The sequence below is a fragment of the Peromyscus maniculatus genome, chromosome 16, assembly GCF_049852395.1.
Source record: "Peromyscus maniculatus bairdii isolate BWxNUB_F1_BW_parent chromosome 16, HU_Pman_BW_mat_3.1, whole genome shotgun sequence".
Lineage (NCBI taxonomy): Eukaryota > Metazoa > Chordata > Mammalia > Rodentia > Cricetidae > Peromyscus > Peromyscus maniculatus.
Genome location: NC_134867.1, coordinates 46,555,693 through 46,578,737, shown reverse-complemented (window position 1 = coordinate 46,578,737; position 23,045 = coordinate 46,555,693). Strand labels below are relative to the sequence as shown.

At 39.9% G+C, this 23,045-nt stretch overlaps 1 protein-coding gene across 9 annotated transcripts in view; it reads right to left on the bottom strand.

The window, feature by feature from the left end:
* Utrn (utrophin) overlaps positions 1–23,045 on the bottom strand; it is a 507,746-nt gene that overhangs the window by 280,286 nt on the left and 204,415 nt on the right. For all 9 annotated transcript variants that reach the window (XR_013045087.1, XM_076552746.1, XM_076552748.1 and 6 more), the window contains 9 exons: positions 16,360–16,539; positions 14,706–14,834; positions 14,246–14,416; positions 12,026–12,187; positions 11,259–11,396; positions 6,462–6,653; positions 5,266–5,438; positions 2,077–2,227; positions 429–604 (listed from right to left, as the gene is read on the bottom strand). Coding sequence is in view for 8 of the 9 variants with exons in the window: in XM_076552746.1 (XP_076408861.1) it covers positions 429–604; positions 2,077–2,227; positions 5,266–5,438; positions 6,462–6,653; positions 11,259–11,396; positions 12,026–12,187; positions 14,246–14,416; positions 14,706–14,834; positions 16,360–16,539 (1,472 nt within the window). In the remaining variant the exon portion in view is untranslated. The remainder of the gene's footprint in view (positions 1–428; positions 605–2,076; positions 2,228–5,265; positions 5,439–6,461; positions 6,654–11,258; positions 11,397–12,025; positions 12,188–14,245; positions 14,417–14,705; positions 14,835–16,359; positions 16,540–23,045) is intronic.

The window sequence follows — 23,045 nt, the reverse complement described above, 5'->3', positions numbered from 1 at the left end:
GCAACTAAACCAGCATCATCCCTAAATCCAGTCTAAATAGTGACACTTATCCCCCCAGGTAAGTGTAATTCTCACCTCTCATCGAAGAAACCTCTCTTTGCAAAAGAAAGAGACCACTGCAACCTTTCACATGGGTGCCAGAGCTCTGAACTAGGGTCTCCAGGCTTGCATGGCAAGCACATTATCGGCTGAGTCATCCTCCTAGCCCCAAAGAAATTTTTATACATAGGACATCTGAACAGAATAGTGAGCTTTTCTAGGCAATCTGAAAATAGTCACAAGGAATATGGACAGTGGAAACTTTAAATGTCACCAATATTTATATCATGGTATTACATCAGATAGAATGTATTTTACATGAACTCTTCACACGCATACACACAAAGACACACACACCCCTGCTCAAATGTTCAGAACTGAATCATCACCTGGGCTGCCGATCCTTCACCTCAGCCACAAGGGTGCTCCAGCGCTGGTTTAAACCTGCCAACTTATCCTTCAGGAAGCTGGCATCCGAGGGGCGAAGTCTCTGCACGATGCCCTCCCCAGTTTGGTTTACAGCTATCATGCTGGGCTGGTGGCTGCTGATGCCCTCTTCCAGTTCCTATGAAAGATTACACACTATGAATTTCCACCACTTCATCAAATTGTTCAGATAACTTAAGTACTCCCAATATTGCAGCATCAATATAAGAGCTACAGAAACAAATTCCTGGGAGGGCTTTCCATGTTCGTAAAAACACGTTTTCAAACAAATTAATTCCATTTCCAGGGACACATGGAAATGACAACTATCTGGAAATTGAACCTATCCTTATGAAAGTCATCAGTCAAAATATACTGACATAGGACACCTTAATAACAAGAAACATATATCAGCTGTTTATATCCAAATGTGAGCATTTGATTAAAGTAAACTGCCTCTCTTCTTCCAAACAAGTATGTAGAAGCATCTTATAACACACACACACACACACACACACACACACACACACACACACGCATGCACAAATATTTGGCCAATACAATTTTTCCGTCCAGCTATTTATAAACAATCTTCATAGTGCATTTTATTGAGATGTTGCCTCAGCCTGAAAAAGTTTTACAGTAACAGATTAAAGGGCTGCTTTAAAGTCTAAATACATACATGCAACTCAAAATTTCACAAGCATGCACACCATGTTGACAAGCAGGGTTGGGGGGGGGGCACTGCTTTTGACTCTCCATGAACTATCTACAGAAAATACACTTTGAAAGTGTAGTAAAACAAGAAAGGCCTCTGGCAATGGAAGATTAGGCTTGTGCTTGCTCCGTTACTCTCTTTAAGGATCTATTGTGTTGGCAGAGCTGACTTTGCTGTTACACTACATATTTGCAAGGCTGAGCCCCACAAGAGGCTTGCCCTGTCCATCAAGGATAGTATACTTTCATAACAATTATCAATGACACACATACGCACAAAAAAAAAAATGGGATGCCTAAGTGTTTAGGAGCAGAAAGCACAGGTGAGCATGCATATAGTTTCCTGTCATTGATATAGTCTTGTTGTTGTTGTTGTTTTGTTTTTTGGGGTTTTTTTTTTTTTTTCAAGACATGGTTTTTCTGTGTAATTTTGGTGCCTGTCCTGGATCTCACTCTGTAGACCAGGCTGGCCGTGAACTCACCAAGTTTTGCCTGGCTATACCTACTGAATGCTGGGATTAAAGGCGTGCGCCACCACCGCACCGCTGATATAGTCTTAGATACAAATTTGTGTGTTACTCTGAATATAAAATTTCCAGAAATGTCTTTTAAAATACTCTAAAAGACACCTGTTTCTAAAATTAGTTACTGTGGAGTACCTTTTTTTCTTTTAACTTCTTGAAAATCCTGATTATAAATTGTGTGGTGAGCAAAGTTTCTTAGAATTTTTAAACTGGAAACTAGAGAACAGAACAAACCTGACAGTGATAAAAATTACAGCAATACATGTACATGTGAAAAATCAATAGATTTGGTTCCAACCTCTGCAACACCACTTAGCAACAACATCTAAACAAGCATCTAAGGATCCCTCCTGGGATTCGAAGAGCTTACCAGCTGGTGTGTCCTCGCTTTCTCCAGGTCCAGACCGCCATCTGGAGCACAGGTGTCTCCCAGCATGTCTTCAGCTTCGGATATCCACTGCGTGAGGTCATTGAGGTCATGGTGGAATCGCCGCCATTCCTCCATAGCCCTGGCAAAAGACCTGGAGCACAAGAAACAGAATCAGGGGAGCTTCCCAGCTTTGGAAACCTGGAAACAATTGTTCTTCTAAAAAAAAATTACAATAATAATAATGTCAGTCATTCACATCTAATTTAAACTGAGTGAAATCATAGCTTCTGGCTCTACAAAACTCATTGTCAGGGTAGGTTGTGTTTACTAATTCCCTTCTGAGAAATGAGGCTTGTGCCAACTGCAAAACAGTGTGTGAACTCCACTCCAGCCCTTTCTCTGCCTCCTCCCTGCCCACACTCTCTGCTTTTTAAAGATTTTTTTCCTTCTCTGACTTATACGTTCAATTAATTGTAGGCATGTTAATCCACCTGAATTTATACCCTTACCATATAAGTACCATGAAACATAAAAACATTATTAATTATTCTATTCTCTTGGAAAGCATGAGGTTTTACTGATGAAAGGCTTCGTTTCAAGTTAGAACAAAGGCCAAGAATATAATAATTATTCTAGAACATTTAAGGAAAATTTTACTAAACTAGCTGAAGAAATTTACAAATTAAAAATGAAAATATGGTATTTAACTAAAGTTGGTGGCATAGTAAAGCATAATTGGCAGAACTAAATTAATATAAAATAACATATTTTAAACTGTGACATTATTACCAACAATAAAAGCAATGAAAAGTTATTGGGGAAAACTGGCCATTTATTTAAGGAAAATGAGGCAAAACAGAGCTAGTCAGCATTTAACTGTGAGTGCACAAAAAAAGTTGTCTAGGCCGGGCGGTGGTGGTGCACGCCTTTATTCCCAGCACTCGGGAGGCAGAGCCAGGCGGATCTTTGTGAGTTCGAGGCCAGCCTGGTCTACAGAGCAAGATCCAGGAAAGGCACAAAGCTACACAGAGAAACCCTGTCTTGAAAAACCAAAAAAAAAAAAAAAAAGAAAGAAAACCAAAAAACAAAGTTGTCTAAGGAGGCTGGGTGGTGGTTGTACACACCTTTAATCCCAGCACTTGGGAGGAGGTAGAGGCAGGCAGATTTCTGTGAGTTCGAGGCCAGCCTGGTCTACAGAACAAGTTCCAGGATAGCCAGGACTCTTACACAGAGTCTCGAAACACCAAAAACCAACCCCCCCCCCCAAAAAAAAAGTTGTCTAAGGATCATTTGAAAAGTAAAGGTGCATGGACAGTAGTCATGATACTGAAGTTGGAGTATATAGCTACTGAGCTGGGCCTTAACATGATACAGACCATTAAACAGAAATTTCAAATCAAGCCACTAAGTGTGTTTTTAAAGCACATACTATTGCTTACTCACACACAGAAAATGTAAGGAAAGGATACATAAGTTTTGTTAATTTTATGCAATCATAAAGGAAACAACTGTAAGATATGACTTTATAAAACTAAATTTGTTGTATGTCAAAGGAGACATGCGAGTTTAAGTGACATACAAAAGGCTGTGAATATTCACAAATAAAAACTATAAATAATATCTTTAAGGAAGCAAAACATTTTGAAACAATATGTAGCAATCCCTTGGTTTAAAAGACGAGCCACACTGGTGTGCAGAATTTTCACATCCCACTGACGACGAGGTGGAAATAAGACAGTGATATAACCTACCACTGTAATATTGGTGAGATCGTCCTATCAATGGTAGCCAGAGTTCTAAAGCAAGGGCGTGTCTATAAATCCCACTGGCAGGGTACAGTAGCCAGTTCATGTTATAATACAGAAAGAGTTTCAACATTCTTTTAATTGTCTTCATCTAATAACCAAGTCTTCAGATTGAATGTGAAATGTCACCAGCTGGAGGTGCTGTCCGGGATATGCAGAACCCTTAAAAGACAGAGCCTCACTGGAGGAAGGGCATCACTCGGAGGGGTTTTGAGGTTTTAATTCACTCCACTTTCTGTTCTCTCTCTACTTTCTGATTGCTGATGTAATGAGACCAGACAACCTCCTTCTCCTGAAGCCATGACTTGCCTGTCATGTGACCTGCATCCCCTGAAATCATAAGTCAGGCCAACCTTCCTTCTTTAAGGTGCTTTGATCAGGTATTTGTGTCAGCAATGAGGACAGTAACTACCATCCCAGTTCTAACCAAAAATTTGTACAGGGATGTACCTAAGGATGTTCCTACCTACACAGAGACTATTTTAAAAATCTACATAGCAACAAAGCTCATTAAGTTCTATTTCTTCACATGAATTGTAGAACTAAAATTTTTAAACAATATGATGCCTTGCTTTTGTGTCTGAATTATTTCCAGTGTATTCCTCTGGGATAACCTCCCTGTTGCATGGTATTTTTTTATTGAACTATTTATTTCACACTGTATTTCTATTTTACCACTCTCCCAGCTATTGGGAAAAATCTTACCCATTTCTCTTTACTCCCATTTCACAGGTTCAAAGACTAGTAACAGAAAAGCTCCAAAACATTCTATTAACCAGAAGCTTATAAAGAAGAAGGAAAGAAAGAAAAACTTGGGGTGATATACGGATTCCAATTATCTGAACCTGCCTCTGCTCTGTTCTTCATTCACATTAATTATGTCATGTAGGAGAAAGGGACATTAATAAAATCCTTTTTAATTAAAAAGAGAGAGAGAGAGAGAGAGAAACTATATACTAAAAACTAAAAGTATTTCCATACTATTAAGATATTATGTTGTAAATGGTTGTGGTCTATGGTCACATTTCTCTTAAGGAATGGGGCTTATCTCTATTTATTAAGCAGGTCACATTTAAAAGACATGGAAAATGGTTTTCATGATCCTAATGCACAAATGTACTCTTTCAGTGACCCATGCACTTGTACTCATGTTATTTTTTTAAAAAAAATATTTATTATGTATACAGTGCTCTGTCTGCATGTGTCCCTGCAGACCAGAAGAGGGCACCATATCTCATTACAGGTGGTTGTGAGCCATAATATGGGTGCTGGGAATTGAACTCAGAACCTCTGGAAGAACAGTCAGTGCTCTTAAGCGCTGAGCCATCTCTCCAGCCTGTACTTGCGTTACTTAAAGTTAAATATTCATTTAATTCACACATACCCTTTCCGATCACTGTACATTCTATTCACTCTGTCCCATTTTGCATTCAGCTGGGTGAGCATGTCCCTGATCTGAAGGGCTTCAGGACCAGAGGCCTCAAGGATGACATCTGGCTGCTTCTCATGAACAACTGCAATCTGCTCTTCAAGTTTGTCCAGCTGATCTTTGATAGTCTGCAAACATATCATCATACAAAGCAGAATCCAGTAAAGTAACAAAAACAACAGAATCACAGATAAAGGTTTACATGTACAACACTCATTTAAAATAATAGTGAGGCTAGCTACTGTTACAACGGGGGAATTTTCTATATAAGAATTTATGTTCTCCACAATGTGAGAAATACCACCATCACAATGTTGGAAGGGAAATGCCCTCCCGGATGTTCTGACTGGCTTCCAGACAGGATGTAGGAAAGACTTTAATAATATTCTCTGAAGGTAAGGAAAGGCTTAGATCTGGAATTAGAGTTTTAAACGCCTAATCACAGTAGCTTAAATGAGAAAATGAGTTATCAAATTCATCAAACATGTCAGCTCTATCAGAGATTTTATTATGACTTTATATAGAAGTACAATCAAATATATGGGAACGAAACTTTCAAAGAACTGAAAACTTTAACTTGCAATCAATATGCAATTCCACACCCAGGCAACTAGCCAATCTTAAATCAATAAGGATGACCTGACACCATTTGGCACAAGTGACAATTGGGTTTGTATCTGATTAAAATAAGGTCTCTGCTGTTGCAAATAACTATGCATATATAAAAGTATATATATCCAAACCTACATTTCTTTAAATTGGAAAAAGTTGTTATATCCCACCAGTACATACAGTAAGGCTTCACTACTTATACACATTATCACTAACTTGAAACAGTCCAGGACTTCAGCCATCTTAAATACAACAGCAACTTCCATCTGAGTGTGGCGGTTCATGCCTGTAACCCCAGCTCCCAACAGGCAAAGGGAGGAGGGATGTAAGCATCCAATTAGCCTGGGCTATTCAAGGAGGCCCTGTCTTTAAAAATCAGGAGGGGAGGGGAAAGGCAAAGAGGGGGAAGGAGGGAGAGAGGAAGGGAGGGAAAGAAGACTGGAGCAGGGAGAGAGGCCAGAGGGAAAGAGGGAAGCCTTGCATTGTTTCTGTACTTTTCCTGTTAACCATGGGTACTGCAACTCAGCACTAACTTTTACCTTTAGAGAGTCCTCCTGGAAAGAGAAGTCTTCATAGACAGTGGTGTTCAGCTCAGGAATATTAAGTGATAATTCAATGTCATCCAGAGTGAGTAAAATTTTATTAATTTCAACCAGATAATCCGCAGGGAGGGCCGATGATGCAATTCCAGAAGACAGTGGAATTGTTTTCCTCTGCTGGATAGGGATTGTCTGTGAAAAAAAAAAAATTCAAAGAAATAATGCAGGCATCTTAAAACCTCCCCAGGAAAGTAACAGCAAACTGGGGGGATGAGGGGTGGAGATTACAGGACTGTTGTTGTATGGAAGCATTCAAGAATGTAAGAATGTCAACCAAAGTATCAAGAAATAAGGTAACTATGATCCAAATTATGTACATGGTTAAAAATGTCATAATGAAACCATTGTCATATAAAACTAGTAACTGCTAATAAAAACATTATTAAATATAATTTTTCATATTTTAAACGTTATTGCTACAGAAGTTCAACAAGCTCTATTTTAGCTTCCATTTGCCATCTGCTGCCATACTCGTAGATAAGTCAACGTCAACCCATGGCATCTACGTCTATCTAGCAAGCAGGAAGAACAACTACTTCTCTGAGTTGTGAAGAAAACAATTACGTTGTCCATCGTAAGTTCTCCAGGAAATAAACTATTTTGAGATCATTATTACATCCTCCTTCTACAATATCACAATTAGATTAAATACTTGTAGACCACACTACTCAAAACTAAAGCCAAACATGTTTCCCAAGCATACTCAATGGACACAGTGACACACGCCTATGTCTCATCCTGTGTGAAGCTGAGAAGGGGGGAGCCCTTGGTTCAAAGCAAGTGAGGACAACATACTGAGACTGGGTTTCAGTGACTGGTGTATTAATTAATTAATCAACACAAGAAATGCCATGAGGGTTTTGGCTGAAATGATACCGATGTAACTTTGAGACAGCATTGCTGAGCACAGACACCTGATGGAGGTAGGCTAAGGCATCCTCCGTGCTGCACTCAGACCTCCTCTGCTATGCTGTAGAAATTCTGCCTCTTCCACTCAGAATACAGCACTGTCTAAGATGGGCTGCTTGCTCCTCTTTACTCCTTGATAGCCACAGTTTAATAAAGGTTGTCTACTACTTTCTTTTTTTCTTTCTTTGTTTTGCTTTGTTTTTTTGAGACAGGGTTTCTCTGTGTAGCCCTTGCTGTCCTGGAACTCACTCGTGGACCAGGCTGGCCTCGAACTCAGATCTGCCTGTCTCTGCCTCCCAAGATTGCCGATATACTGCTTTCAAATGGTCAGTGTTGGCTGCTGATGAGTTCAAGGAGGTTTCCTGATACATTATTTTTTTCTTTTGAGAGAGGGTCTCATGGACACCATGCTAGTCTCCATTCTCTATATGGCCAAGGATAACCCTGAATCTCTGATCCTCCTGCCGCCACCTCCTAAGTGCTAATGCCACTAATATGTGCCATCACACCCATTGTACATGGTGCTGAGGCTCGAACCTAGGACTTCATTCACACAGGCAAGCACTCTGCCTACTGAGGCATATCCCCAGCCAAAGCTTTCACTCCTATACTTTACTTTCAGAAGAGAATATTCTTCTGTGAATTTCATGATAATAGTAACAATAACAAGTACATGTTTCTTCACTGAAGGATTATAATAATTTTCAAGATCTCTAAGTGAAATGAAAACTCCAGGCTGCAAATCACAGAAGTAGGAGCGTGCTGTTGAACTTAAAGATCGGTGTGCTCTGCCCTCTCGAATCCAATTAGCCTCCGTTCTCACCATTCCCGAGAGCCATGTTTGAAGCAAGCTTACAGCTTTCCTGACTCTATCAACAGAACTAATTAAAATTGTTCCTAATAATGATTTTATTATCTTAATGCTCTATGTTTATATCTTATCTGGAGGCATTTCTAGGTATGCACTCATACATATAAGAAAGAAAATTCTACGTTCTAGCAAATATAAAATAATGTCGAAGTAATGAACACCTCAAGCTTAGAGCCATTTCTAAATAAAAAGATGCTATATATTTTATAAATACTAAATATATGTGCACAGTTTTTTTAGATTTCATTTAAAAGAGGCCAACATGGCAGGGGTGAGGCCCCAAAATTAGGTTCGTGCATCCCTTTTCTCATCTTTACGGATACAGAAAGCAATCCAATGAATGTATTTGCACGCTGAGAACTTACGGACATCCTCCTGCTGCAACTTTCTGGCCATTAAGCAGATCTGTTTCTCAAAGACCAATGACAGCTGAAAGTCCACAGGGGCTTGAATTTGGGCGGAGGGCATTGATCTCTGCAGTACTTCTCCTCACTTCACATCACTGCATCTTACCATTCAACACCGCTGAAACACTTTGACACCTCACTAACAAGTGGCAAGGCCAGGACTCCTGAGCTGCTTCCTGGGTCACCTGACAGGCTATTATTCTGCAAGGCCACGGTGACCTGAGACTTTACAGTAAGCTGGGCAGATCAATAATAGCATTCTAAAGATCCAGATTTAAGCAAACAAGCAAAAAAGAATTCACATTCCTCAAGACAATCTCATCTACTACTCAGCTCAGGGTTTTTTCTGTCACTTTCTGCTCTTCTCAGAAGCTCGGCCGTTCAAAATGTGCTTTCTCCTTCCCAAATAGATTTTTCTCCCCAGGTGATCAATCAAAATGCCCTATGCCAAAAAAAAAAAAAAAAAAAAAAAATGTCCTCGAGATCTGACCTAGACTTTATTTCTGGATAATTTTATTTTTAAAACAGTAAAAGGGGAGAGGACTGTTTAAGGGAGAGATGAGGTGGACCAGGGGGCAGGAAGGACTAGGAAGATGGCTCAGTAGGAGTTTGAATCTTTACCCCACATGTGCCTGTAACCCGTGGTGGGGAGAGGAGACAGGAAGATGCCAGGAGCTCACTGGCCAGTCTGCCCAGATGAAACTTTGAACTTCAGATTCAGTGAGGCCCTATCCCAAAAATAAAAAATAGAAAACAATACAGGAAACTATCTAGTGCTCTCCTCAGGCATCTGCATGCCTCAGCCTTGGCCTCGGCCTCTGCATGCACACTCCCATGCATAGACCACACACCGCAGCCACACACAGGCTGCTATGGTACAGAAACACAATGCCACATGCAGAATACTGAAATGAGATGATGTTCCACGGGGTGGATTACATGCCACAATACAGTCCACACAGATCAGAGTTTAACTGAATATCTATGAAGTCTTCTACTTTGTTGTTATTGACCCATTAAGGCAGGGAAAAAAAAAACTGAAACAGAACAGAACTACTACTATTCATTAACTCTCTGAATGAAAATGACATTTTAGAAGGCAAAACAAGTTTTAAAAATCCCAAAGGAAAACCATAGTCATATGTGGCTACACATATGTTAAAAAACTAAAAGACAAAACCCAACATAATAATAATTATTGAATTATAATGAAGGGTAATAGCTGTATTTTAGAAAGCATTCATCTATTTCCTATCATTATATAACTCAAGTTTTTCAGAGTGTGTATGTGTGTGCGTGCGCGCGGATGTGTGTGTGTGCTTGTGCAGGTGCACACGTGGAGATGCACATATGTCATGGACAGGTGTGGAAGTCAAAGTACCACTTTCGGATCAGTTCTCTCATTCCACACGGCTTTCAGGGATCGCCTTCACATTGTTAGGACTGGATAGCCAGCATCTCTAACAGCTGAATCATCTCACAAGCCCCATCTATAACTTCTTTATGTATATGTCTCTGTGTGTGGTGTACGTGTGTGAGTGCACATATGTATGCATGCATGTAGAAGCCCAAGGCTGCATTGGTCAGAAGTCTTCCCCTATCACTGCCGACCTTGCTCACGGAGGCAGAGAGTCTCATTTGAACCCAGCGCTGACTGACATGACTAGCTTAGCTAACCGGCTTGCCCAGACAGTTGTCCACAGTCTGCAGCCCAGTGGTTGTGGTTCCTGCTTCACGCAGTGTGATAAACAAGAAAATGGCTGAGAAGGGGACTGAAGTCTCTTCCTTCCAGACAGATGGGATAGTTTGTAAGTGGACTGACTAAGAAAGGAAACACATTGGAGTTCGAAGTGGACGGCAACTTTATTTTGGATCATACAACAAGGCCCATGCAGACAGAGGCAGCCAATAGGCAGCAAGCCAAGGCACAGGAATCTACCCAGATTGCAAACTGATCAAATAAAATTGATTTCTGAAAGAACAGAGCCTTGGGGAGCATCACTTAAAACCCTCAGAAGATGATCAGCGAGCAGCGAATCCTACTCGTGAAAATATGACATACTACCCCAGGTTCAGGAATTCAGATATTTAAAAACTTCAAATATTGATAAATTGGCCAACGCTCCCAAAAAGAAAAAAAAAAGTAGGAAGTCACTTCTGAAGGGAATGGAGACCTTGCAGGTTTCATAAATCCAAAAGAGATAACCAACAATAAGGTTTTACACTTCTATTTCTTTTAGTAGTGCCCTATCTAAAAATAGAAACATATCTAGTAAACACATTTGAAAGGAGGGGACTGCGGGGCTCAGGTGTAGCTTAGTGGTACAGAGACTGCCTAGTTAGCATATGCAAAGCACAGGATTCAATCCCCAGCTCTGGAAGAAAAAAAGAAAAAAGTACGTAATTAAACTTAAAAAAAAAAAAAAGTGGAAGAAATCACATAATTTCCTAACGGGCTTGCTTGAATGTGTCTTTAACTATTCTATCGCTGGCCTGGATGGCCCAAATGGGGTAAATTATTTCTTTGCTGCAGAGACCATCCCATCATACCTTCATTTTGTTGTAACGTGTATGTAGAAGTAACAACTGCAAACGGATCTTCTCTTTTTTACTGTCCTCCATCGGTTCATGTAACAAGTGTTCCCCTCTTCGGAGAACATCCTCAATCTGGGTTCTCTCCTCATCCATCTGGATGTTTAAAGAAAAAGAAAATGTACTCAAGACAAAAGTGTACAGACAGACTTCATACTCTCCAGTGCTCAGTGTAAGAACTAAGCTGTGAGACAGACAGAGCAGTGGGGGGTAAGCTATATCAGCCTGGATGATCCAACTGCTTGGGATTTTCTTCAAATATTTTATATTTGAAAATACAATATCCCAAGCCAGTTTATCACACCTTAGCTAATGATTACTTTTAGTCAGAAAGTATGGGGTGTATATGAGTCACTGTGATTCTTTTATTATCATCATCATCATCATCATCATCATCATCATCATCATTTTGTTTGTTCGAGAGTAAGATTTCATGAAGGCCAGGCTAGCCCTCATACTTGCTACATAGCTGAAGAAGACCTTGAATTCCCATTCCTCCCACATCTACCTCCCAAGTGCTGGGATTAGAGGAGTGTGCCGCCACGCCGGGTTGTATGTGAACGTCAAGCGTTACAGGAGTCACTTGACAGCTTTGACAATGACCCTCATAAATCACATCTGGATTTCTTCGGTTACATGTATCAGGTCAAGCAAGTAAATCCACATTGTTAAAAGAGAGAAGAAAAAAAAAAGAAGAAGAAGAATAGGGTTTGAAAACAGCCCACCTTTTCCTCATCGTTACTAGAGTCCAAGTGTTTGTCCACAACTTTCAGCATGTTTTCTATGTCATTTTCTAATCTTTCCAAGTCTGAGAAAGACCTGGCACCATCAACAGTTCCAGCGGGGCCAAAGCATTGGTAGGATGAAGGATCCTGGCCAATCAGCATCTAGGAAGGAAAAGAGGCCAATGCAGTGAACTGTTGACTTGCTTTTCCAAACTCATCCTGAAAGGTGGAGGGAACAGTAGGAACCAGGACTTATCTGAAATGACTTTAATGTCATTCATCATAGAAGAAGGATTTTTGACAATCTAGGCTTCTTAGAATTACTCATTTTTCAACCTTGGGCCAGGGATATGAGGTGTGAGTTGACTGTGGGTTGACTGTGGTTGCTTGGATTACAGTATGGCAGATGCCAAGGTGAACAGCCTACAGGAAACAGGGCCATGATCCAAGCCATGCCTGCCACAGGCAGGAAAGGAATGGTGGTCTGTCCTCACCCAGTGCAAGGACACCCTAGAGAATGCCTCCCTTACATGTTCACCAGAAGAATTCCCGTTGATATTTTGATACTCAAACTTCCAAGAAGATTAATATTTCCAAATGCCACATTTTCAAGTCTACACAGAAAAACTTCATATTCAGGAAAATGAAAAGTTAGAATAGCAATTTTAATAAAAATAAATGAAGAAAAGTAATATCCAGGGATGGGCAAGTATGAGGAAAGCAACACTCTCATATCCTGAGTACAAATGCTCAAACTGAAGACCTTCTATCAGCCCATGCTGAAAGCCTTGGGAACAGCCCTTGTACAGCTTCTGCAGTTCAGTGAATTCTAAACTCTGATGCCAGCAGATACAAATAAGATAACTAATGAACACAACATTCCCAAGGGCCCACAACACTCATAAGATTAACTTAGGGAATTATAACAGACCGTAGATTGTTACCATGAAAATCCATTTCAAGGGAGCATGTACAAAATGCTTTAAAAATTCTGTATGTTAGCATCATGTACCTACCAATGAGTAAAAACAGTTATGTAACAGAAATTGTTTATGAAGTCATTTGGGGGCAATGCTAACTTTCTTTCTCTGTTCCTTCTCTTACTCTACTCCTCTGCAATCGTTCCTAATGTCAAAAAAAAAAATATTCCCATGAATCTATTTAAAAAAAAAATCAAATGGACTCCAGTTCAGACAGTGAGGAGGAAGGCCAAGAATAAAGTAGATAAAAGCTAAAGCAGAGTCTTCCTGTGTTGTTTTAAGTTGTGAATAATTATATTCCTGAGCATGAAAGAAAATTTATTTGGCCCACTATACCAGATATTTTAAATTAAAGCAAGGTTAGATAATACCTATTTCCTATACACATATAAAACAAAACAGGCTTTTCTCTGTGTTATTTCAATATATAACTGTCAAGAGGTTGAATTGAATGGATTTTTAAAGTGCCATCACATGGGCTCAGTTGAGATCCTTAAACACCCAGCATCCTGTGATTCCTCAGGATAGGCATCTAAGGTTCACCATCTTCTCCCTCGGCACTATCAAAATGTTTTCAAGTTTTCCATTTCACATTACTGAAGCTCCCACTCAGTGCCATTTACTCTATAGTAAAATGATTCTCCACCCCCCCTCTTAAAATAAGGATGAAAAGAGAAAGAATGGTTAAGATACACAGGGAGCTGAAGAAATAATAACATAGCAGTATAAGCACCTTTCTTTTGTAAAGAAAGTTGTTATTCATTTTGACCCTGATTTTAATGGATACAGCCTTTTTTGAATTAGTAAATACAGGAAGCACATCTCTCCATGAACTATAAACTGAGTTACTTACATTTAAATCTGTCAACATATAAACACACACACACACACACACACACACACACACACACACACACACCAGTGTATTTTCTATTAACACATCCATGAAAAGGATGAGTTCAAGGTCAGGGATTGATCATCATACCTAGCCTGGGAACTGACTTCACTATTTCTGACCTATTCCTATCCCAACTGTCCACCGACTCTAACACATGTTCTGAGTTATTTGCTCAACAATACTCTTATATTAATAATCGCACATAAATAACACCAACTGCTTGGCCCAAAAGCTATTAAAATTCATTTTACTTTAAAACTTAATGGGTCGGCACAAAATGATCTACCATTTAGACGTATAGCCATGGGGAAAATGGTATTCTATAAAAATTCCAGGACTAACCTGGGCACTGTTGATGTGCTGGGACACCTTCTCAAAGTTTCTGTTCAGCTCAGCTAATTTCGGTTCCACGAGTTCCCTGCTGGCACTTCCACGTGCGTTCATCAAGATGACGGCTTGTTCGCGAACATTCTCAACCTGGAGGTTGACATCATCCAGCTCAGACAGTAAGCGCTGATGGCATAAAAAAAACAAATAAATTATTACAAGGGAAAAGTCAAAATGAATATGGGTGTGATGCTTACTACAAATTAAAGGTATTTGAAATAAACATCTGGGATTGTTAGGAAGACATTTCAGCACCATGAACCAGAGGAGGAACTGGTCACAGAAAATCCATGGGTGACTTCAGTTTCTCCAAATGTTAAAACGTAAACTGCATGAGAACCCCCCACAAAACATCACACAGCACAAGAGAACAGACTATAGCACATCATCCCATGTGACTCTTGAGGTTGACTACCTTCACGATTTCCTCCTGTTTACTCGCTGGTTTTTTTTCAATCTCATCCAGTAGAGCTTCGGCTTGATAAAGCCAGGTACTGATGTGAGCAACATGCCCATCAAATATCTCCAGCTGATTCTGATGGTTCTACAAAGGAATAAAATAATGTTGACACAATTAAATGAAATATTAGGATGATGATCTTAGGAGAGATTTAAAAGGCCTTCAAAGAGCACAATGTGTGTCCCATAATCATAAACAACAAAGAACAATAGAGTTTGCTACATACTTTTACTTAGTTGGCTTAGTTGGGGTTTTTAAAGAGAGGGGTTAATATTTTACAGTTCTGGGGTTTGAACATAGGGCCTCATGCACTACATGACTGAATATATCCCCAGCCTTCTTTCTAATTTTTATTTTGAGACAAGGTCTCACTAAGTTGTCTAGACTATCCTTGAATTTATTCTGTATACAGACCTCCAACTTGTGATCCTCCTGCTTCAATCACCCAAGTATCTGGTATTTCAAGCCTGGACCACCAGATCAGACTTTTTGAAAGGGAACGGCGTGCTGGTTTTTTTGAGACATGGCTTTCCTATGTATTCCTTTCCATAGCATTCCTTGAATGCTAGATACTCCCATCTTGGTCCCTAAAGTGCTAGGATTACAGGTGTGTATCTCCATGGCCAGTTTTAGCAATGCACTTTTCTCTACATTGATGTGTGGTGATTTATCATATTATATAATTTACCTAAAGTTATATGAGTAATAGGTCATGGGCTGGAATATAAAACTCTGGTCAATGAAGACCTAAGCACATAAACTTCTCTGCCCTACATATCCTAACTGATTTGAAAAAATGCTCAACAGATGATTTATTCTTTTATCTATCTCTACCCATTACTAGAGAATCATATAAGATAAAGTTCTATCGATATGTCATAATAAAATAATAATTTGTAAATGATAACTCTCACTTTAGAGATTGGGGCTGCCATATGTTTAGCATTAGTATAAAGACGACCAACAAACACTATGAAAATGTAGTGGTCATAATGATCATAATCATAAAAAAAATTTAAATGGAATAATTAACATATTTATATAGAATACCGCTATATTTTTAAGTCATTTAATCATCATAAAATCATACAAGGTAGAAATTATAATAATGCCAACTTCATAGATGAGAAAAAGAAAAAAATAGAGTTTTTAAGTAACTACACTGAAGTAAAAGTCAAGAATTTTATAGGCATCATCATTTGATATAATCTTTGCTCTGAGCTAGTGAATGACTAAGACATTGTAAATACTCTATATAATGTATATACAATATATGCATGCATGTGCATATACATAGTGTATATTATTATAATAACTAAGTACTATATAATATAATTAAAATAAAAGTATATTTACTAAAGTATTAAATAATACAACACCTATGTTTAGCATGAATATTTTTCTTTCATAGAAATATTGTAAATTCTTCCATTTGATACCTTTTCAATAGAAAAATAAATAAAATATATACTAATAGAGTTAATTCACAAGCAAAGCAAAACAAAACCAGGACACACAGGAAACAGATCTGGAATTCTGGTAAGGGTCATATGTACTAAACATAATTAGGAAGAGAAGACATCACCACTGATGCGTTCCGGCAACATACCAGCAAGGTGTTATACCAATCCTCGGTCCAGGTGCGGACTCGGCTCCACCCAGCGTTGAGCGTACAGAGATTCTCTTCTAGAACTGACTCGCTGCCCGAGACCAGGTGCTGAAGGGCAGCACTACTTTCAGTAATAGTGTTTAAGTCCGCCTTTCTCTTTTCCAGGTCCTTCAGAATATTCTAGGGAAAAAAAACAACTCACTTGAGTTTCAGAATATTATAAAATTTACCTAACTCCGCGCGCGCTCCAGCAACATAAGAATCTATGATTTCCTAGATAGCTTGCAATACCTTAAAGGTTTATAAAACTCAACTGACTGACATATTGAGAACTCTCAGCTAATAAGAGATTATGAAAAAATGTACAAAATTCAGATGTAAAATACCATCTATAAGCCAGAGAAGAACCAGTAAAACACAATCTTTGGGCATCAGCTTCACACCACACAGTGAGAACACTCCAGGATGGAACTCACACGTGAATGAAATTTTACCAGGAAAGTGCACATGTATAGAAATGCACATGTATAGAAATGCAATGTGGTGAAAAATGCAAAATCTCCTGAAAGCAGCATCCTGAAGCACCTCCTGGCATTGCTTCTTTTAAAAACTGTTGCTCCTTATTTCAAGAAATAATTTAAGTTTTATATATTTATTTACATCTCTCTCTCTCTTTCTCTCTCTCTCTCTCTCTCTCTTTCTCTCTCTCTCTCTCTCTCTGTGTGTGTGTGTGTGTGTGTGTGTGTGTGTGTGTGTGTGTGTGTGTGTGTTCCCTTGAGGCCATAGGCATCAGATCTCCTGGACCTGGAGTTACAGGCAGATGTTGGATCCTGAGAATGAAATACTGGTTCTCTGCTAAGAGCAGCAAGAGCCCTTAACCACTGAGCCCTCTCTCCAGCCCAGTGGTACACTTTCTTAAATCAACATTTAGAGCAATCATTTTAAGGAATTCAAGTCCTTATATGAATGAACATTGTTTAAAAACTCACATTTAAGGAAGGATACAAATCACAAATCTAAAACTGAATCAAGGTTTAAACATTGTCCTGGTCATGACACTTTTAAAATGCACAGTGGTATTTCCTGCACTCACTCTCCTCCAGCAAAGTGAGTGGAAAAGAACTTCAGACATGCTGTGTGTACTTCAGACTTGCTGTACTCCTTCAGTGATTATGTCCTGACTGGCTAGAACTGGCTGAAAGAACCAAGAAATAACTACAGATAAGTAATTAAGTTTAAATAATATATTTACTGGATGGAACTAGAAAAAATCATCCTGAGTGAGGTAACCCAAACCCAGAAAGACAGTCATGGTATGTACTCACTCATAAGTGGATTCTAGATATAAAATAAAGAACAATCAGACCACAGCCCATAGAACCATAGAGGCTATATATATATATATATATATATATATATATATATATATATATATATTATAAGCCCTAGGACGACTGTGGCTTATAATAAATTTCAGTTCTACTCAATTATTGAAAAAAAAATAGCCAAATGAATGGAAACACATGAACTATGAACCAAAGGCTGAGGGGCCCCCAGCTGGATCAGGCCCTCTGAATAGGTGAGACAGTGGAATGGCTTGATCAGTTTGGGAGGCAACTAGGCACTGGGACCAAGTCCTGTGCTCATTGCATGAGTTGGCTGTTTGAAACCTGGAGCTTATGCAGGGACACTTGGCTCAGTCTGGGAGGAAGGGACTGGACCTGCCTGGACTGAGTCTACCAAGTTGATTGCAGTCCTCGGGGGAGGATTTGCCCTGGAGGAGGTGGGAATGGGGGGTTGTGGTGGTATTGTGTTCCCCAAAATATTATGTACTCTAATAAATTTATCTGGAGTCAGAGAACAGACAGCCACTAGATACAAAGGCTAGAAAATGGTGGCACTCACACCTTTAATCCTAGCATTCCAGAGATAGAAATCCCTCTGGATCTCTGTGAGTTCAAGGCCACATTGGAAATAGCCAAGCATGGTGACACACGCCTTTAATCCCAGAAAGCCAGCCTTTAATCCCAGGGAGTGGTAGTAGAAAGCAGAAAGATATATAAGGCGTGAGGACCAGAAACTAGAAGATTTTGTCTGGTTAAGCATTCAGGCTTTTGAGCAGTAATTCAGCTGAGACCCATTCCGGATGAGGACTCAGAGGCCTCCAGTCTGAGGAGACAAGACCAGCTGAGGATCCGGCGAGGTGAGATAGCTGTGGCTTGTTCTGTCTCTCTGATCTACCAGCATGGACCCCAATAACTCGCCTCAGGTTTGATTTTATTAATAAGAACTTTTGAGATTCCTGCTACAGGGGGTAGACTGGGGGTAAGGGGAGGGTGTGGGAGGGGGGAGAATAGGGGAACCCGTGGCTGATATGTAGAACTGAATGGTATTGTAAAATAAAATAAATTAAAAAAAAAATAAAAATATATTTACATTCCTAGTGGGTTTTATAATAAAGAATACTGAAAAGAATATTTAATCTATGGAGTAAAATTCCCACTAAGTTCACTAATAAAAATTCCACTTAAACTTTAATTTTAAATATTGCACATAATACTTAAGTGAAGAAACTAGAAATGTTAAAAGATAAATGCATTCCTTAAATCTGAAAACACATCATTGAAAAGGCGGGTGGTTATGTTTCACACCAACGTTCTTCCCACTCCACTGACAAGAATGTGCTGTGTGGTTTGTATATTCCAACCTCACTACTTCAAATTTGCAAAAGGATTATATGGGAATTTACAAGAGATGAGCTCGCCATTGTATATAGTCTGTCTTTAAAAATGATATTTGACAAAAAGTGGAACTTATAAGACCAGAAAGGATGATCAAATATTAATACAAACAAGTCAACATCATCCATACATTATATATACATATGTACATATATGCAATTAGTTAAAAAAGATGTGCATGTTCACATGGTAATAAAACAAAATAGTATATAATAGGTAGACAGGTATATATGCGAAATGTTTATAAAGGAAAAAAATCAAGCGTTATATGGAAAAGAAAGAATTTAGGGGGTGGGGAAAATTGAGACGTAACATACTAATAAGGATTTAAGCCTTTCATGGTGGTACATGCTGCTAGGATATGCTGAAGGCACAGAGGCAGGAAGATCTCAAGTTGAGCCCAGCCTGGGCTACACCTGGGGCTCAGCAGGGAAAGGCACTTGCTGTGCAAGTCTGGAAACCCAAGTTCAATCCCTGGAAACCTCATGAAGGTGGAAAGAGAAAACCAAATTCTGGAAGTTACTTTCTGACCTCTACATCTGTTCCATGACACAAGTGAGTCTTCACTTACACATTCAACTCACATACACATGTGAATGCACACACACAGACATACACAATAATAATAATAATAATAATAATAATAATAACAATAACAATAACAACAACAATAAATGTTTGTTTAATTTTGAAAAGATTTAACAAGGCAGGCAGAACACTTGTATGGCATCTCTCCAGCTGTGCGCACGTGCACGCGTGGGCGTGCGGGGGCGCACACACACACACACACACACACACACACACACACACATACACACACACACAAAAAGCCAAAACATAAAGTCTCATCTAACAAATCTATAAATTGAAACTAAATCAACACAAAATTTTTTCTACCAATTTAGTGACCATTCCTATAAAAGCACATCAACCACAGAGTCATAAAGACAAGGACCCTTTCGTGAGATAAAATAGTCCCCGAAATGAGAGGGCACTACAGCTTTGGAACTGGAGGAGGGAAGCGGGTCAGAACTGTACAAGAGAACACAGCCCAAGTCTGACAATTCCACGTTAGACTGGAGGAAACGAACTCATAGCTCGATAAACGATGTCGGCACCATCGGTTAGTTATCGGAGAAGACGTTCAGAGCCTTTCTCCTGATACACAGCAACTTAAACTCTAGAAGGATTAAAGCATTAAAGGTTGAAAGGATGAGAATACAAAGGATCGTGAAGAAACTACGGAACCTCAGAGCAGAGCCAGCCCTTGTGAAACTGAAGACAACAGCAACGAGAATCTGATCATTCCTTTCTTTAAAAAAATACTCAAGTGTTTATTTAAGAAAATTAAAGGGCAGAAAGTCAACTCTAATGGCAAAGAAAGGGATTTTTTTAAATACTACACAGCACGCTAAGCATTACTAAGCCTAACAAAGAAATCTAAATAAAAGACTAATATGGGAATTTTTAAAAATGGTCAAAACTAGAGCAAAATTATTTTTCAAAAAGGGCTACAGGTGGCCTATAAGCTTTGGAAAAGTTCTCATTAAAATAAATCAGAGATGGGGCTATCACACCACTGTCAAATGTGTTCTCAAAGAACAAAAACAAGCCGGGCGTTGGTGGCGCACGCCTTTAATCCCAGCACTCGGGAGGCAGAGCCAGGCGGATCTCTGTGAGTTCGAGGCCAGCCTGGGCTACCAAGTGAGCTCCAGGAAAAGGCGCAAAGCTACACAGAGAAACCCTGTCTCGAAAAACCAAAAAAAAAAAAAAAAAAAAAAAAGAACAAAAACAAACAAACAACAACAAAAAATGGTAGGAATTGATGCACAAGTGGTTCTTCAAGTGTCCCTAAAGGACAGACTCACAGCACGCAAGAGACTTTAAAATGGGTGTCTTCTTTAGCCTGAGAACTTTTGGGCTGCTAAAACAGACTCAGGAAACAACGGCAGAATGCTGAGATTCGGTTACGGGTCTATTCTTCGTGGAACTGTACATAATAATGAAAATGGGGGGGGAGGGAAATTAAACAGCCAGGAGTGGAGAAACAAGGCAATAAAAAATAAAACAACTGAAACACTCTACTCGTCTCTAATATATAACAGAAAAACAGAGGTTAAAAAGGGAAAACTTGTCAAGATCACAATAGCTTTTGTTTGACTTTAGTTTGGGTCCAAAGCACAAATTGCGACTCTAGTAATCCCCAAAGCCAAGGAAAGTATGTGATTCATGTGAAATGGGGAACATCATAGATTTAATAAAGAAAGAAATGGGCCCAGGCCTGATGACATTTGCCTGTAATCCTCACATTCGGGAGGCTGAGGCATCAAGAGTTCAAGGCCACTCTGAGCTACATATTGACACCCAGTCTAAAAGGAAAGGATGGCAGGGGAGGAATGGGGGGAGGAGAGAGAATGCAATGGTGGAAGAGAGGGAAGAATTGTTTTCAAAGTGTACTGAACAAAGAAGATCATATCTTCTTGGATTTAACCAAACCAAGTTTGGCCCTTTTCTTTTTCAGTCATCCAGAAGGCATTGGTGACCTTCAGTGTTCTTCATTGTCCTTACACATCCCTCTCCACTCCTCACCCCCATACCACCCAATCCCACTCCTCTCCACTCCTCACCCCCCACACAACCCAATCCCACCCTCTCTCCACTCCTCACCCCCACACAACCCAATCCCACCTCTCTCCACTCCTCACCCCCCAAACAACCCAATCCCACCCCCTCTCCACTCCTCACCCCCACACAACCCAATCCCACCTCTCTCCACTCCTCACCCCCCAAACAACCCAATCCCACCCCCTCTCCACTCCTCACCCCCACACAACCCAATCCCACCTCTCACCACTCCTCACCCCCCACACAACCCAATCCTTCCCCCTCTCCACTCCTCACCCCCACACAACCCAATCCCACCCCTCTCCACTCCTCACCCCTATACCACCCAATCCTTCCCCCTCTCCACTCCTCACCCCCACACAACCCAATCCCACCCTCTCCACTCCTCACCCCCCAAACAACCCAAACCCTTTCTCCACTCCTCACCCCCACACAACCCAATCCCACCCCTTTCTCCACTCCCCACCCCTCACAGAACCCACGGCACAGTTGCCCTTTCCAGGAGCTGTTTTCTAAACTGGAGTATTCTTTCCAGTGTGACAGCCTGATTTTCTCCCAAGTGTCTCCTCCACAGAGTGTTCAAGCAGGTGAGAGCTGTGTTAATCAGCTACCTCAGAGTCCCTTCTCATGGAGGTCACAGGAAACATGTACAGAGGACACTCAGAGAGACTTTGTGTAACACACGTTTCTGTAGCCATTGTTTATCCTCTGCAGGCTCTCAGGCACACCTGCCTCTTTCATATGAAGCAAACTGAGGAAAACAGAACCTCCCCCTGCCCCCCCACCCATTCAATCCTGTGTGAAGCTCAGAAGCAAGAAGGTACAAGTTAACCCTTTATTCCAAATAGCTAGAGGGCTAAAGAAAACTGTCGTGTGGATTTGTCTTTAAGTTATGTAATTATGATGATCCCTGCATTATTTATTTTGCGTTATATAGTTAATTAGTATAAAAATTATTATATATAATGCAAAGACTGAATAGTGGGAGAAAGTGTCATGAATTTTCAAGGTGTTTAATCTTTTTTTTTTTTTTTTTTTTTTTTTTTTTTTTTTTTGAGACAGTGTCTATCTACATAGCCCTGACTGTCCTGGAACTCACCAGGTAGACCAGCCTGGCCTTGAACTCACAGAGATCTTCCTGCTTCTGCCTCCAGAGTGCTGGAACTGAAGGTATGTGCCACGATGATCAGCTAAGGTGGTTAACTTCTAATATAACATTTTCAAATATCACCTAAGCACAATGTGTAAACGGCCTCCATGATCCACTTGAGTTTAACGCTTGCGGAAGGAAGGTGAAGTCTTTGTTGGGCTGCAGGGGTA